This window comes from Propithecus coquereli, unplaced genomic scaffold (assembly GCF_000956105.1).
Source record: "Propithecus coquereli isolate 6110/MARCELLA unplaced genomic scaffold, Pcoq_1.0 Scaffold27, whole genome shotgun sequence".
NCBI lineage: Eukaryota > Metazoa > Chordata > Mammalia > Primates > Indriidae > Propithecus > Propithecus coquereli.
In genome coordinates, this window is record NW_012148285.1 from 14,469,960 (window position 1) to 14,486,723 (window position 16,764).

The following is a 16,764-nucleotide window of genomic DNA, read 5'->3' on the forward strand; positions in this document are numbered from 1 at the left end:
GGAATCAGTGGGCCGGGGTCCTGCTGGGTGTCCTTGGGAGGGCCGCACACCCTCTCTGGTCCTGCCTCCCCACCTGTATCAAGACAGTTTGGACAAGCTGGTGTCTGGCTCTACTGAAGGAACGTCAGGGTCTTGTGTGCGGCGGCCAAATCCATCCCCCGTGCCCTGGGCCTCAGACTGCCCCTTCCCCGAATCGTCGCTCCCTGGGTCTGCCAGAAGGGCCGATGCAAGCCCCGGGGTTGCCCTTGCTCAACCCAGCCTGAGGTGTCTTGTCGCTCCAGGTGACCCAGACGCTGCAGTGGGCCGTTCGCAGCTGGACAGACCTAGAGGGCAGCATCGTGTCCGTGGAGCGGATGAGGGACTACGCGCGGACGCCCAAGGAGGTGACGGGGGCAGATGGGGCGGGGCTCGTGCCCCGGAGGGATGTACAGGGTGGGCAGAGGGCCCAGGCTGACATCTGTGGGCTGTGGAGTCTGCACCCTCGTCTCCCCGCACTCAGCCCGACTGCCGTGGGCCGGGGTGGCAGCAGGGGCTAAGAGCACGCCGTCTGGCGCCAGGTCAAATCCTAGTTGCTTTGCTTCCCAGCTTGAGCTACACAGGTCACCTGTTGAGTGACAGGCGACCACAGGGACAGCAATGTAGCCGTAGCCACATCAGAACGGCAAGGTAGCGGCACTGTGATGGTAGCACGATAGCATCCTTCCAACAACGTGACAGTGACATCGTAACACAGCAGCAACACAGCAACGTCACAGGCCTGGGTTTACCGGGAGGATCAAGTGACACCCTGCAGTGATGGGCTCAGCAGCGTCTGGCCCAGTGTAACCGCTCAGCGCGTGTCTACTGCTCTCATGAGCCCCATTGCACAGATTAGGAAACCAAGGCTCAGGGGACGGAATGATCCGTTCAAGGTCACAGGAGCAGCAGACGGCAGCATTGGTCTCCGTGCTACACAGTCCTGTCCTCTTCACAGAGAGAAAGGGGTGTGTTCACTCCCACTATAGGAGAAGAGAATATTACTTGACCACAGACAGCGAGCAGCTGATGATAAAAGGTTAAAGGTAGCCAACATCCCCATTATTTTTATTATACCAGATACTTGTTCTCAGCACTGCTGTATTGCATGTCCTGTCTTGTTTAATTCCCATAACAACCCTGTAAAAATAGCAATAAATATGCCCATTTTGCAGAAGAGGAAACTGAGGCTCAGAGAGGTGGGCCATCTTGTGAGAACCCTTGGAGGAAGGTACCTCTGACCCGGTGTCCCCTCCTGCTCCAGGCCCCCTGGAGGCTGCCCACCTGCGCAGCTCGGCCCCCCTGGCCTCGCGGCGGGCAGATCGAGTTCCGGGGCTTTGGGCTGAGATACCGACCCGAGCTCCCGCTGGCCATACGGGACGTGTCCTTCGAGATCCCCGCGGGAGAGAAGGTGAGCGGTTCTCCCACACCGTCCTCTTCACGGAGGGCAGACCCTAGGGCCCCAGGGTCCGGGCCCTGGGCACCAGCCACCTCCTCAGTGTCCCCACCCCAGATCCACCACACCCTAAACTGGAGTCCTCATCTTCCCCAAGCCTGCTCTTCCATGTGGTGACCGCTCAGGAAGAGGTGTCCCCAGATGAGGAGTCCATTCCCCAACTTCCTTCTTCCAGTAACAGTGACTGAACACCTAGTTCGTGCTGGGGAACATGCTAAATGTTCCACATCCATTATCCAGTTTGCATGGCGGGGGGATGGTTTCCCGGCTTTGCCAGGGGTAGCCTTGGGCAAGTCACTGCATGTCTCAGTCTCGCTTTGCCCATCTGTAAAATGGGAATAATAACGTCAGCCTCATGGAGTTATTGTGAAGTCTGAGGTAATGCATCCAAAGTGCCTGGCTCCTAGCAAGTGCTACAGAATGTTTACTAAGGCTTTTATTGTTTACATTTTACCTCTCACGACAATCCCATTTTACAGATGCCCAGCCAGGCCCCTGCACTGAAGCCCTCTCCTCCCTCCCCACCTACAGACACTTCCTCCCTGTCACCCTCGCTGTCCCCCCTCTAGGCTCCCAACAGATCCTGCCTCACCACCTCCAATCTGCTCTCCTGTGGTCTTTATCAGCATGAGTGACACAGCATGTCATTCCCTTGCTCAAAGCCTGCCAGCTCCCAGCTTCCTTCGGGGGGAAGTCTGAATTTCTGAGGTTGCCATTCAAGGCCCTGCCCAGCCAGGCTCTGCCCACCTCCCTACCTCACTCATTACTCTGCCAGGGCTTAGCCAGCATGTGTGGAGCAGCTGCCTCTGGGCACAGGGGGGCACAGGGTGCTGTAAGCTCAACGAGCTTCTGCTCTTGCAAACACGCTTGGTGGGGTTTACCTGGAGTCTCCCCCCTCCCTGAACTCCTGCTCATCCTTCAAGACTCCACTCAAGTATCCCCTCCTCCATGAAGCCTTCTCTGATTACCCCCATCGAGTCCCATTCCAGGCAGCAGGAACCGTACCTCCTTTGCTTCCCTCATTGCTACAGGTCCCGAGCATGAGCGGGGGGTGCTTGTTTCTCGCACTGTATTAAAATTAGGTTTACTGAGTTGCACTGTTTCCTAGACCAGACCACAGGGGAGGAAGGACCCTTTGATTTCTGTATTCCTGGTGGCTAAACGTGTGCATGGTATATGGTGGGGTGACCTGCATGTTTCGTTCACTTATGAATCAAACAGTGTGGAACCTCCACCACGTGTCAGACACTGAGGCTACGAGAGCAGCAAGCGAGAAAAGGATGGGCAGAGGGATGGAAGGATGAGGGGTAGACAGGATGCAGGATGAAGGAAGGATGGACGAGGAATGGAGGATGAAAGAAATGGATGGATAGGGCAGAAGAAAGGATGGGAGATGGGTGGATAGGAGGAGGAGGAGGGATGATGAAGGGGTCGGGTAGAAGGATTGGGAAGGAGGGAGGAACAGAAGGAAGGGTGGAGGAATAGAAGGAAAGACGGGAGAGCTGTCAGGACGAGGGGAAGACAGAGAAGAATGCACAAATGGAAGGATGGATAGAAGGGAGGATGAGTGTTCACAGGATGATGGATGGACAGATCTTGGATACGGGGAAACCACCCCAAATAGATGCCCACAAACCCTCTGGGCTGTGGCCTGCCTTCCTCTGGCTGGTCCTGGTCAGAGCTGGCCTTGCCCCCTACCTCCTGGCAGGTGGGCATCGTTGGCAGGACGGGGGCTGGGAAGTCCTCCCTGGCCGGGGGCCTGCTGCGGCTCCAGGAGGCAGCTGAGGGGGGGATCTGGATCGACGGGGTCCCCATTGCCAACGTGGGGCTGCACATGCTGCGGTCCAGGGTCACCGTCATCCCCCAGGTGAGGCTGGCAGAGGGGGGTGGGCAGGGGTGGGAGGCGCGGTGGGGCCCTGCCCTGACCTGCCGCTGGCTGCCAGGACCCCATCCTGTTCCCCGGCTCTCTGCGGATGAACCTCGACCTGCTGCGGGAGCACACGGACGAAGCCATCTGGGCGGCCTTGGAGACCGTGCAGCTCAAAGCTCTGGTGGCCGGTCTGCCCGGCCAGCTGCAGTACGAGTGCGGGGAGCAAGGCGAGGACCTGAGGTACGGCCGCCCCACCAGGGCCAGGACCTGCAGGGGGGTGGGGGCGGATGGCCAGGCTCTGCGGCCCCCGGAGGATCATCAACCCCATTCTGCTAATAATCACACATCCCTTTTCTGCAGTTCCAAACTCCAGCACGGTCTCTGATTACCAAGTTCCTTTTTCCCAAATTAGTAATAGCTTCCTAAATTTATTTGGTGGCAAAACCCAACCTTGACTGACGTGACGCTACTTACAGTCTTTAGTTATCCTGCTCAGCATTTAAGTATTTAATTCGCTACAAAAATGTCATGTTTGACATTGGGTGCTAACCTCACACCCACTGGGGCTATCTTTTTTTAAAAAAAAATTTTAAATGTGGAAAAATACACATAAAATTAAACATCTCTATATTGTAGAAATTGGCAAAAAAATTTTTAAAAGTTAGCCATCTCAACCATTTTTAAGCATATAATTCAGTAGTGTTGGGTGCATTCACATTGTTATACAACAAAACAAACTATGTCCCCATTAAATAATTCCCCATTTCTCTCTCCTCAACGCCTGGCAGCCTCCATGCTACTTTCCGTCTGTCTCCGAGTTGGACCACTCTAGATAGCTCATATAAGTAGAATCATACGGTATTTGTCTTTTTGTGATCACTTTATTTCACTCGGCATGATGTCCTTGAGGCTTAGCCATGTAGGATGAGTCAGAGTTTCCTTCCTTTTTGAGACTGAATAGTCCACTACCTGGATAGATCCCATTTCGCTTATTGGTGCATCCATCAATGGCTGTCTGGGTTGCGTCCACCCAATGCTGCTGTGCTCATAGGTGTACAGGTTGTGCCTTTTTATAAACCGAGATGTTCTGGACTCAAACCCGTCTGCCCCTGTGGACCTGGGGAAGGTAACGGCTTCCGGCACTAGCGACAGTGTCGCTGGCGGGGTGAGAGCATGCACAGCCAGGCTCCCCCACTTCCCAGTTGTAGGACCTTGGGCAAGTTACTTAATCTCCTGTGCCTCAGTTTCCTCATCTGTGAAATGGGAATAAAAGCACCTACCTACCTGTGCAAGGATTAAGTGAGTTATATTAAGCGTAAAGTTGTTGAAATGGTGCCCGACACGCAGGAAACACTGAATATTAATCCTTGGAGCCACACTCTTGCATTCCAGTCTCACAGAGTTGGAATCTGTGCCCGAGACTTGCCCGGGGGCACCCAGCTTGTCAGTGGTGAGGCTGGGGCAGGGCCCAGCCACCCTGACACCTGCGCAGACACGGTAGGTTCTGATTGTCGCAAGAGACGAGCTTTGTGGAAGGGGCTGCTACGCGGGGAGGCAGAGCATGGCGGGGAACGGCCCGGCCACGCTGGGGCCAGTTCCCATCACGGCCGCATGACCTTGAATCTCAGCTCCCCCCAACCCCGTAATTAGGGGACACTGCTTCATGCCGAGGGCTTACCTGTGACAAGCACACGCCTGTACATGACTTATCTCCACAACTCAGCGAGGAAGTGTCCATTAAGAGCACAGATTCTGGCGTCAGAGGACCTGGGTTCCAATTCAGGATCCACCATTAACTCTGTGACCTTGGGCGAGCCACTTCATCTCCCTGTGCCCGTTTTCCCCTCTCTCAGAAGAAGGGAAGAGAATATTATCTACCTTTGCAGTCACTTTGAGGATCAAGCCAATCTATACCCAAGCACTTAGCATATGTCTGGCACATGGTGAAGCTCATAGAATGGAAATAGCCATGAATAGAAAGAGAAAACGGCCCTGTCACAGGCAGGGAAACTGAGGCACAAAGGGTTTGAATGACTTGCCTAGAGTCAGCCTGCTCGCAGACGGCAGGATGGGGATTCCTACCCGCTGTGTAGACCGCGGACCCCACTGTGGGGGTGCACACGCACGGGCACCCCGTTTCTGCGTCGTCACAAACCCACGCGTGAGCACGCCCTGTAGGTCGTGAAGTTCGGGCAAACGTCTGGCCTAATCGTTCCACTTGTTCCCAGTGTGGGTCAGAAGCAGCTCCTGTGTCTGGCACGTGCCCTTCTCCGGAAAACCCAGATCCTCGTCCTGGACGAGGCTACGGCTGCCGTGGACCCCGGCACGGAGCGGCAGATGCAGGCCTCCCTCGGGCGCTGCTTTGCCCGGTGCACCGTGCTGCTCATCGCCCACCGCCTGCGCTCGGTGATGGACTGCGCCCGGTAAGGCCCCGGCCACGCGACGCAGAGCGGGAAGGGCCCTGACTGGGACGCGCGCCCAGCAGGTGTTCTGACCTGTCCGTTGGGGTCAGGAGGCCGCACAGAAAGCGGGACTTCCGGGGGGCAAACCTCAGCCCAGATGTGCGGAGCTCTCAGAGCTGCCACGTGCCTGGGCCGGTGGCCAAAGAGCTGCCCCGTCTCCCTCTCTCCTGCAGGGTGCTGGTCATGGACGAGGGGCAGGTGGCCGAGAGCGGCAGCCCAGCCCAGCTGCTGGCCCAGAAGGGCCTGTTCTACAGGCTGGCCCAGGAGTCAGGCCTGGTCTGAGCCAGGCCCCTCAGCCGGTCCCCCGCTGGGCGAGCCCGCAGCGCCCTGGAGAGGCAAGTGACACGGCGTCATCGGTGGCGCCACGCAATGTTGAGTCTAGATCCCTTTGCTCTCTGGGAAGAAAACAGAGAAAGCGGCTGCTTATCACAGAGCATCAGACCTCGGAGGACACGGGGCCCCCCAGCCCTGTCCACCTGGGGCCACCGTCGCAGCGGCACTCAGCCCTGGCTGTCCCTGGACTCACCTGGGGCCCCAAGGACGCGCCTGTGCCAGGCGCCCCCACCCCACCCATTCTGTCAGAGTGCCCGGGGCTGGGGGCGGCGATAGTGCGTGTACTTTTTACAATGTAACCTTTTATTTTGGGATAATCCCAGATTCATACGCAAGTGGTCAGAAGAAACAGACACCTTTAGCCCGTCTCTTCCAGAGGTGACCTCGTGCAAAACTCTAGTCAGTGTCACAGCGAGGACCTGGACCTTGGCACAATACACCAGTCTGCTCGGGCTTCCTTCTTGCACTCATTTGTATTTAACTCCACAGGTTTATCACGCGCTCGGGCATCCACCACCAGGGTGAGGGTACGCGACGGCCCCGTCCCCACAAAGGTCCCTCGTGTGGCCATTTTTTAACCACACCCACCTCCCTCCCGCCTTGACATCAGCTGACTGGTTCCCCGTGGTGGCGTGGCTCCCCCACTCCAGTGCGCAGGGAGGACCGAGAGCCACTGCCCGAGCCTCCTGCTCTGCCCAACGCCCCCGCCCCGAATGAGCCCCAGCGACACCAGCCAGGTCCCCGCTCCGAGATGGGCCCTCCCTGGGCAGGGGCAAGTACTTTGCGCATGTTCTGTTCCCAACACCAAACGGAGGAGCCAGGACTGCGCGGCCCCCACTGGGAGAATAGGCCCAGGACTTGGCTCATGTCACCCACGGGGTTGCTAAAGGCCAAATGTCAGCTGCCTGGCGGAGCCGCAGCAGCCGGAGTGTCTCTGTTCACACTCGTGCTGCAGACGCCGTTGGGTCCGAGGTCAGACCCAGCGGGAGGTGGGGCACTCTCTGTCACCCAGGGCCATCGATGCAGTCATTCCTCACGCCCGTTTCTGGCGGGAGTCGGAATTCGGACACCGGACTCCAGGCCAGCTTCGGGAACGAGGGAAGAGGAACTAAGCCTAAAATAGCCACACCTGAGGTCTCACGGAGCTCGCCATGAGGGGCAGCGTGAGACATAAGACAGCGCCCTGGAGCGTGACACAATGCCGGCCAGGGCTGCTCACTGACCTGGCATCGCTGCCAGGAGAACGTGTCCACACGTGGAAATGTGTCCACGGGGAGCAGAGGAGGGGACAGACCAGGCTTGGCCGTAACACCACTGACACGTGGGGCCAGACGACTCTCTGCTGTCCTGCGCACCACAGAACGGACAGCCGCATCCTTGCCCCTAGTCGCTGGACGCCGGGAGCAGACCCCCTACCTCCCACAGTGGTGACAAAAGTACCTTCAGACACAGTCATGTCCCCCAGGGGGTCAAAGTCACCAGGTTGAGACTCACTGGTCACCCTGCACCAGTGCCATGGATAACCCTGGACTCGGGCAGTAGCTGTGCTGGTGCCGGGAGGGGCCGTGGACACCCACCTGCTCTCCAGGACGCAGGGCCTGCTGTGCCCCAGCAGGGCGGGGGCTTCGACGGCCCCTCCTGACAGAGATTTGTGATCCCCCCTTGGGCGCAGGGTAATCTGACTCCAGATCTCCTTGCAGCTTCTACCTCCTCTGGCCATGCTGCGGCCAGCAGCTCGCGAGGCCACCTCCAAAGCGAGGCAGGGGGTCCACGGCCTTCACTGCCCCCAGTCGTGCCGCAGGGCCCTGGGCCCTCGAGGACTTACCTGCTGTTGGCTCCGTTATGCAGGGGAGGAAACCGAGGCTGGGAGAGTTGACATGACTTGCCAAGGTCACCCAGCTAGTAAGTGGCAGAGTGGGGACTGCTCCTGGGCATAGCTAGTACCGAAACCCGAGTCATCGCGACCGGCGTGTCCGTCCTTTAGAGAAAGAAGGTGCCGGATGCAGCCCTCGTCTCCCCTCCCCCTGCGGCTCAGCTGCACCTCCCCTGCACAGACACCGCGGGCGGAGTCGGCTGTGTTTGACAAACTCAGCTGGGCTGCTCCAGGGCCACCAGAGAGCAGCGTGTGGGCCACAGTGGCTGGCACGTGGGAGCAGGAGCCTGAGAGTCCTGCTAACGGGGCTGCTGTTAGGCCCACACCATGGTGGCCTGGACACCAGCCAGCAGGGCCACCCGGGCCATCAATCCCCCCGCCATGGGCTCTGGCCAGCAGGGCCCAACAGGGGCGGAACACAGGTGAGACCCAGCAGGGCCACACGCTGACCTTCCTGGGCCAGCGCTGCCCAGTGGGCTCTTCATGCACCACGTCCACCTGTCAGTGCCACACACGGCCGCGCCAGACACTGCTCTACACACTGGGGCAGATCCCCCAGTCGGCTGTCGCCACCAGAGGAGGCGGCACCGTCAACTGGGCCCCTCCAGTGAGGAAGGTGCTACCACCACGCCATTTTCACGGATGTCCTAGGATTAGGCCATTAGGCCCCTTGGACAGATAAGGAAACTGAGGCAGGGTGTAAGGTGTCTCTGCCCCAGGCCATCTGGCTTCAGAGCCCGCGACCTTACCGTCGGGCCACGCGGCCCCTTCCTGAGCTCCAGGACATCAGCTCACTGATGAGAACTGAATTCCCCTCTGGAATCCGCCCACGAGGATAGAGGTAGGAAGGGGCTCCCTTTCCTCCTTGAGCCGAGGGACTCGTGTGTGTCTGTCCACTGCGTTTCCCCAGCACCCGGCACAGCGCACGGGCTCAGTACATGTGGACTGTGTGACGGGAGGGAGGGAGGAAGGGACAGATGAGTGACCACCGTGTGTGAAGGTGTCCTCAGGGCCGGGCACAGTGCCAGGTGCCCTTCCTGACCTGCTTTCGTCCTCACGAGCACCCAGCGGCAGGATGCGATGGCCCGGCCATGCTGACGAGGGAGCTCGGCTCGGGAAGGGCCACGTTCCCGCCGAGAGGCCCCAGTGACTCCGACTCAGCCCGGGGCTCCGTCCCCGGCAAGGCAGCCAGTTGCTACTGAGCTCTCGGGCAGGGATTCGGCGCTGGTGGAGCTGCCATTCTGGAACAGACAGGGAAGAGGGAGCGCCCTGGAAGAACACTATGGGGCCCATGTGGTAGCCAGAGGCAGGTGCTGGGGACAGAGACGGCAGGGACACGGGGGACGTGACGGAGGAGCTGGGTATTTTCATGGGATCCCCGCGGCTGCCGGGCCGAGAGCAGAGCGTGGGCGGGGCAGCTGGGGGCAGGAGCACCCAGGAACTGCCAGAGACCCGCTCAGGATCTGACCTGGGACCGAATGCTCAGGCTCAGGCTCTGCGACAGAGACACGTCCCACGTGTGAGGTTGAGACCCCCACCTGCAGATCCAAGGACCACTAATCCTGACACTCGCGGCCTCACGAGCTTCTTACTGGGCGTCTTCGTACGCTGTGGTCCCTGATGTGAGCCGACGACTCAATCGGACAGCACCGCCCGGGGGAAAACTGGCGGTGCTAAAACGTCCCATCGCGCGTGGACTTGGGCGTGGTTTTAGGGTACGGCTGACACGGCTCCTCACAGGCATTCCTCACCGCCCAGACGCGCCCGATTCAAAGTCGGAAACCGAACACCCGAGTCTCACTACCCCACTGTCCCAAACTCGGACAGGGAGAAAGACTCCTCTTGCAGAGGCCCCCGCACGCCCGGCTTCCTCTGTGGCTTGGGGGAGGCCACGTGGCTCCTTTCGGCCCACGGCCCGTGAGTGGAACCGACCTGCCTCACTTCTGGTCCGAGCCGCTGAGAGTGAGTGTGCGCCGCCCACTCCCCCTTCCAATGTCAAAAGACCAGGACAGTCTGGGTCAGCGGCCACGTGGAAAGCAGCTACCCTGGAGAGGCACCCGACTCTCACCGAGAACTGCAGGAGCAAGAAACCAACCCTGCACCTCCCAAGATTTTACGGCTGATTTGTTACTGCAGCACGGCCTCACCTATCCTGATACAGAGGGATTTGCAAGAGTCATTCTGGCCACGTGGGATTTGCGACTCGGGTCCAGGAACCTGACCTGGGCCACATGGACCACACACACCGCCGCTCGATTCTGTAACAACCCCACGCAGTAGGCGGGATCAGCCTCCTCTTACAGACAGAGCAACCAAGGCACAGAGGCTAAGCTGACCAGGGTCACGCGACCAGCAAATGACCAAAGCGGGACTCGAGCCTAGCTCTGTCGGACCCTGAAGCCCCGGCTGCGTCCACCTGGCCCTTGTGCCGTCTCCCCACTAAACCCCACCTGACCCCCGACCTCTAGATGCGCCATTTCCGACAACACCCGCTGCTAGAGGCGGCACATTTGCCAAAGGGAGAGGAGAGCAGCAGATAGGAAGGTGCCTCCTCCTGACTCTATCAGAGGACGGGGCTGGAACCTCTGCCAATGCCCCAAAGAAAATGGAACAGTCATTTAGAAAGAAATAAAATATTTTTTTGTTACTGCAAATGTTCACATTTCCAGTGTAAATCATTACAAAAAGACCCCTCCCCAAGAAAAACTTGGTTTGTCTAATGTGAAAGAATGATATAACTTACAAAAAAATAAATATTTCCGCCTAAAAGAAAGATGCGCTCTGGGTTTGAAGTCAGCACGGTCACTCAAAGCGAGGTGAGCGCAGGGGCCGCACCTGGCGCTCGCTGCTGTCGGGGCCGCACACCCTGTTCTCCCACCGAGACACCTGAGCACGGGCTCCGGAGGACTCTGCTTCTCCATCTTCTTCCAGGAACACAGGGACCAAGTGCCAAACGCAGGCCCGGCTTTAGCTATTCCCTGGAGATGCTGCTCCCTGGCCTAATCCTTCCTTCCAAGAAAGTAAAGCCGTGAGACTCTCTCCTAGGAACGGCACTTAAAAAAAGAAAAAAAAATCACTGCTATTCGAGGATGGGTTCTCCTCTTCTTGTCCTTAGAAGAGAATTAGTAACTAAATGTCGAGTTCTCTGCCACGCCGCCCCTTGGCAGCTAACCGGATGCCAAGGTGAGAAATTAAAATCTAAAACCAAGACTCAAAGGGACTCTTTTGGTACCGACGGGGAATACTTGGGGAGTACGTCGTGCTCTTTGCTCCAGATGCATCGTAACCACTGGCGGACCTTCCTCTCTCGGGCACCTGGAGGGGAAAGAAAAGAGGCGGGGAGCGAGGGGAAGCCTGGAGTGTGGGGCAGGCGAGCCCAGCCGGGCAGTCGGCCCTAAGGGACGAGCCCCTGGCCTGGCGTCCACTAGTCCAGCCAAGTCCCTTCGATGAAGGCAGGTGTGTGGGTGCACAAGGCAGCCTCTGGCCTCTGAGGCGAGGCCCAGCGGAGGCAGCTCTGGGAGGTCGGTTCCCAGCATCTGAGAGCCTGGAAGACCAGCTGTTGGCAGGAGGATCATCCAGGCCTTTGGGACACTGCCCACGGGGGAGAATGACATTCACCAGGCAGCCCCAAGGAAATGAAGCTTTCTGGGCGGAACCAGACCAGGATGTTGGAGAGCTGGGGGGCCAGGAGCCTCTCGAAGACTCGGAATCCACAGACTTCGGCTGGAGAGATCTGAGGCAGTCGGCTGGATTTGGTCACTAGCACATTCTATGCAACTGATCCGTCTGGAAGTCTGGCTGCCAAAACCTCCCCTGTGGGAAGCGGCAGGGGCACAAGCCTGCACTCCTGGGGTGTGAGAACACGCGTGTGTGTTTCGAAGGGGTACCAGAGGCAAGGGGGTACGTCTTTTTGGTGGGATGCATCTCTGTCTCTATCCTGTGTCTTCACGGCCAATTCTAGGAAGGGGGCCGGATGGTGGCTGTGACTGCTTTGGATGAGTTTTTGCTTTTTGGTTTCTTTTGGTTTCAGTGTAGGAGGCTTGGTTTCCCAAGGATGCTGACATCCCTGAACGCTGGCACACTGGCCCTGCAGTTCTGGCCAGACGTGCCAGCTCTAGGGCTCACGCCAAGCCGGCATCTTTGGCCATGTCGTAGAAGAGTCCTCTCTGCTGTAGGAGGTCGGAGGGGGGGCCGCACTCCCGGATTTCTCCTTTGTCCAGGACGATCACCCTGCAGGAGAGGTTCACACATGAGGGTAGGAAAGGCATTGATACCTTGGGGCCCTGGGAGCGCACCTGGCAAGCCATTGCTTTGGGTCGGGCCCCTAATGTCTTCTGCCAGGACTGGTGCAGTAGTCTTCCAGCTGGCTGCCCATCCTCAATCCCTACTTCTGGTCAATGTCAAATTCCTATGAGGCTATGTCCGTAATCTCTGCCCCCAGCCATCAATAATGGTGGGAATGGTAATGATGATAATGGTGTCGATTATTCACACGCATTGTTCCATTACACTCAGAACAAAAGAAAAAGATCTTACCATAGTCTACAATAGGGGTCAGCAACCTTTTTCTGAAAAGGGCCAGATAGTAAATATTTTAGGCTCTGTGGGCCCTGTGGTTTCTGTTACGACCCCTCATCTCTGCTGTATTTATGGTGTGAACACAGCCAGAGACAACAGAAAAATGAACAGGCATGGCTGTGTGCCAATAAAACTTTATCATAAAAACGGGCAAGGGGCCATAGTTTGCTGACCCCTGGCACACAAAGTCCTACAGGATCTAACACGGCCCACATCTGACCTGATTTATGACCTATGTCCCCCTGGAACTCAATAGTGCCAACACAGTACCTGTCACATAGTAGATGCTCCCCGATCTTTTAAAAACATCATGTCACTCTTTTGCTTAAAACCTTCCAATGGCTTTACAGTGCTCTTAGAACAAGTGCCAGACTTCTCACTGTGGTTACACGGTGCTCTAAGATCTAGTCTTCCAGCCTCATCTCCTACCCATCCCCTCCATTCCAACCTCCAGGCACACTGGCCTCTTGTTAGCCTCTGAATTCAGTAAACTCGTTCCCATTTCAGGGCCTTTACCGTGGGGCTGTGCCCTCCGCCTAGAATTTTCTTCGTTTAGATCAAAGGTGGGCAAACTGTGGCCCACAGGCCAAATCTGGCCCACTGCTTGTCTTTATGAATAAAGTTTTATTAGAACACAGCCATGCTTACTCGTTTGTGTCCTGCCTACGGCTGCTTTCCTGCTACAACATCAGAGTTGTGCAGCCGTGGCAGAGACCAGATGGCCCACGAAGCAGAAACCATTCTGGCCCTTTACAGAAAAAGGTGCTGATCTCTGTTCTGGATCTTCCCGTAGCTGACTCAGCTCAAATGTCACCTCCTCGGAGAGGCCTAACCTGACCACCCACACTAAATTCAAAACCCTCAAGACCCTGGCCCGAGGGCCACGTGATGACTTTTGTGGGCCATGTTGGTGCCTGTGTGGGCTGCTTTCTCCATGCAAGATAAAAGTGTCAACATAGTCGCTCTTTCATGCCTGTGTTGGTATAAAAACAAATACCATCTAGTCTGGATTATATTTATTTCTTGTCTTCTGATTTTTAACAGAAAATAAAACATTTCTGTGGGGCCCGGGCACTGTGCTTCGGTGCCCAGGGGAAGCCCTGGCCCTGCCTGTCCTCACCCCCCACCCTCTTGATTTCCTTCCTCGCACTCACGGCCCTTGGGAGCCAGGGTGATTTGTTGCTCGGTTCGCTGTCTGTCTCTCCCACCTAAGCTGCCCTGTCCCTGAGGCAGGTCCCTTGTCTGACAGCATCCTGCGGAGTCCCCAGTGCCGGGAACAGTGCCAGGACTGTGGCAGGGGCGCCACACAGCTATGCTGACCGCGTGAAGGACTGGCTGATGCCCGAGATACCTGGTGCCACCCTGGGATAAAGACAGGATCCACCGCCTGGGCTGTCGCTAGGCCTAAGGACAGTGTTGAGTGAAGGCACGAGTGGGCCAGTGACTAAGCTGGACCCCTGAGCCCAGGGGCCTCCGCGCCAGGGCATCACCTCGTGTAGTCCATGATGGTGTTCAGCCGGTGAGCGATGGTGAGCACGGTGCAGTCCTCGAACTGCGTCCGGATGGTGGACTGAATGAGGTCGTCTGTTTCCAGGTCCACGGCCGCCGTGGCCTCGTCCAACACAAGGATCTTCGTCTTCCTCAGGAGGGCCCGGGCCAGGCACACGAGCTGGCGCTGCCCAACGCTTGACCGGAAGAAAAAGACCAGGAGACAGCGTCAAACCGCGCTGACCCTGAACCAGGCCTGGGCGGGAGGAGGAGGAGACGCACCGCGTTGCCTGGACCAGGAGTGTGGCCACGCCCCACGTGTGCGCCTGTGGCAGACACCGCCACTCAGGCCGAACCCAGCTCCTGTCACTCGAGAAGCCGGCTCAGAATCAGCCTCGGCGCGGGGCTCAGAGGCGACGTTCACAGTATTTGCCCAGGTCGGCACGGGTGACGTGGTGGTCAGCAGAAACGGCCCCACAGCCAGGCATTCCCATCCGACCGTGGGGCCGCGACAGCTGACTCCGGATGCGGCCACGTGCCCCGCTTTGGTGGACGGGATGCTGGCAAACGTGGGGCTCGCTCAGTCTCGCGCCTCTGTCGTCGCCATAACAACGTGCCCGTGCTGGTCTGCCGGGGGATCAGGGACACACGGGGCACACTCTTATTGCCCCGGCTGAGCCAAGCAGGTCACCCAACAGCCCGCTGCCACCCAGACACGTGCGTGAGCCCAGCCGAGTCCAGCGGAGCCACCTGTGTGGGCGACGATCACCGCCATGCTGCTGAACGTGACCGAAGTTTTGCAGCTGTCTGTCACAGAGAGGGGTGACTGAACCGGGTGCTAACTAGTAACACCAGAGCAGGACTCCAGAGGTTCCCCGCTGTGCCGGGCACTAATGCTTTAGGTGCTGCATCATGGGCAGATCCCAGGGATTGGGGAGAAGGGGTGGTGCGTGGGGCTTGGAGGGCTCTGAGCAGTGGTGTTCCCCAGCTGCTAGGGAGGCCCTTCGATAATTTCACAGCCGACAGCCACGCTCGAGTGAACGCAGCAGGGGTAAGAAAGGAAACGTATTGGCCACCCTGGTTATTACACCTCATGGTAAGAAGAGGCCAGATTGAAACCCATTTTACAGACACAGAAACTGAGGCTCCAGCAGGGACAGATGGGTCATCTGCGGCAGAACTGGGGCTCACACAGATGCAAGAGGACAGAATCTTCCAATGCCCCGACCCAGGTGGCGCCTAGAAGACCTTGCCCGGGGTCATCCTGCTCAGCCCCTGCCTACCTCAGGTTCTCCCCGCCCTCCGCGCACTCGTGGTCCAGCTTGTCGGGAAGGGAGGACACGAAGCCCTTCAGGTGCGCCAGCTCCAGGGACGTCCAGACTTCGTCGTCTGAGTACTGGCTGAAGGGGTCCAGGTTCATGCGGAGGGAACCCGAAAACAAAACGGGGTCCTGTTCAGAGAGAAGACAGCGGATGGCACGTGAAGCTTGCGTCACGCTGGATGTGGCCCGAGTGAGGAGGTGCTGCACGGAAAGTTCTGGCCAGAAGTGTTGAAGAAGGGGATTCAGCGTGCCTCAGACTCGCTATTTCTGGAGATGTTAATGACGGGAAAACAAGGTCGGGAAAAGTCAGGGCTGAGCAGAGTAAAACAGATGTCTTCTCTGCAGAACTTCCCAGAGAATTCGATACGCACAGGGGGCGGGAACCTTCCAGAATGGAGACACAGCACGGGTAGCTCCAAATCATAAAGTAGTGTGGATCCCGTCCCTGTCCCCCAACTCCAAAAGAGATTCTTGTAATACACTGTAAGGAACATGACACTAAAAGGCAACGTATTAAAAAATCACTACCGGTAGTAGCGGTCCCCAACCTCTGTGGCACCGGGGACCAGCTTCATGGAAGACAATTTTTCCACAGACAGGGGTGGGGGGGGATGGTTGGTTTTGGGATGATTTAAGTAAGATGCTCATTTGCCACTCACTGATAGGGTTTCGATATGAGTCTGCAAGCATGTGAGTTATCGGTCTCTGTGCAGTCAAACCTCTCTGCTAATGGTAATCTGCATTTGCAGCCACTCCCCAGCGCTAGCATCACTGCCTCAGCTCAACTCAGATCATCAGGCGTTAGATTCCATATGGAGCTCGCAACCTAGATCCTTTGCATGCGCAGTTTACAGCAGGGTTCCTGCTCCCATGAGAATCTAATGCCGCCGCTGATCTGACAGGAGGCGGAGCTCAGGCGGTGATGTAAGCGATGGGGAGCGGCTGTCAATACAGATGGAGCTTTGCTCACTCGCCTCCTGCTGTGTGGCCCAGGTCCTAACAGGCTGCGGACCACTACCAGTCTGTGGCCTGGGGGTCGGGGACCGCAGACCTGCAGGGATTGGTCTGGAAAATTCTTATTTCTTGCCCAATTCTTAGAAGGGTTAGAGATCCACAGTCTGACCCTCACAGCCACCAGGGAAGAAGATGGTGTCACCTGGACCCTGTTAGATGCTCAGGAAACTGCCTCTGAGTGGCAGGAGTGCGAGACGCATACCCAGTTATTCCCACGTTATTTATACGATAAGAGGGGATTCAGGGGAGAAGAAACATAGCGTGACTTCAGTGGGAGTAACAAAGTAGGGACAAGTTTATGTTGTCCTGGAAATACACGTGTCGCTACTTTGGGACCACAGCAGCGGACTTGCC

General features: G+C 57.5%; 2 protein-coding genes across 3 annotated transcripts in view; one reads left to right on the forward strand and one right to left on the reverse strand.

Annotated features, from left to right (window-relative positions):
* Window positions 1-6,590, forward strand: part of ABCC6 (ATP-binding cassette, sub-family C (CFTR/MRP), member 6) — a 48,704-nt gene extending 42,114 nt beyond the window's left edge. For both annotated transcript variants that reach the window (XM_012647686.1, XM_012647688.1), the window contains 6 exons: window positions 282-383; window positions 1,280-1,426; window positions 3,180-3,338; window positions 3,415-3,581; window positions 5,570-5,764; window positions 5,977-6,590. In XM_012647686.1, the coding sequence (XP_012503140.1) occupies window positions 282-383; window positions 1,280-1,426; window positions 3,180-3,338; window positions 3,415-3,581; window positions 5,570-5,764; window positions 5,977-6,085 (879 nt within the window). In that variant the 3' untranslated portion in view covers window positions 6,086-6,590. The remainder of the gene's footprint in view (window positions 1-281; window positions 384-1,279; window positions 1,427-3,179; window positions 3,339-3,414; window positions 3,582-5,569; window positions 5,765-5,976) is intronic.
* Window positions 6,591-10,736: 4,146 nt separating this feature from the next.
* The window catches only part of ABCC1 (ATP-binding cassette, sub-family C (CFTR/MRP), member 1), a 128,473-nt gene continuing 122,445 nt past the window's right edge, over window positions 10,737-16,764 (reverse strand). Inside the window, exons 29-31 of the mRNA XM_012647557.1 lie at window positions 15,359-15,525; window positions 14,078-14,272; window positions 10,737-12,239 (exon numbers count right to left, since the gene is read on the reverse strand). Of these exons, the coding sequence (XP_012503011.1) occupies window positions 12,131-12,239; window positions 14,078-14,272; window positions 15,359-15,525 (471 nt within the window). The 3' untranslated portion in view covers window positions 10,737-12,130. The remainder of the gene's footprint in view (window positions 12,240-14,077; window positions 14,273-15,358; window positions 15,526-16,764) is intronic.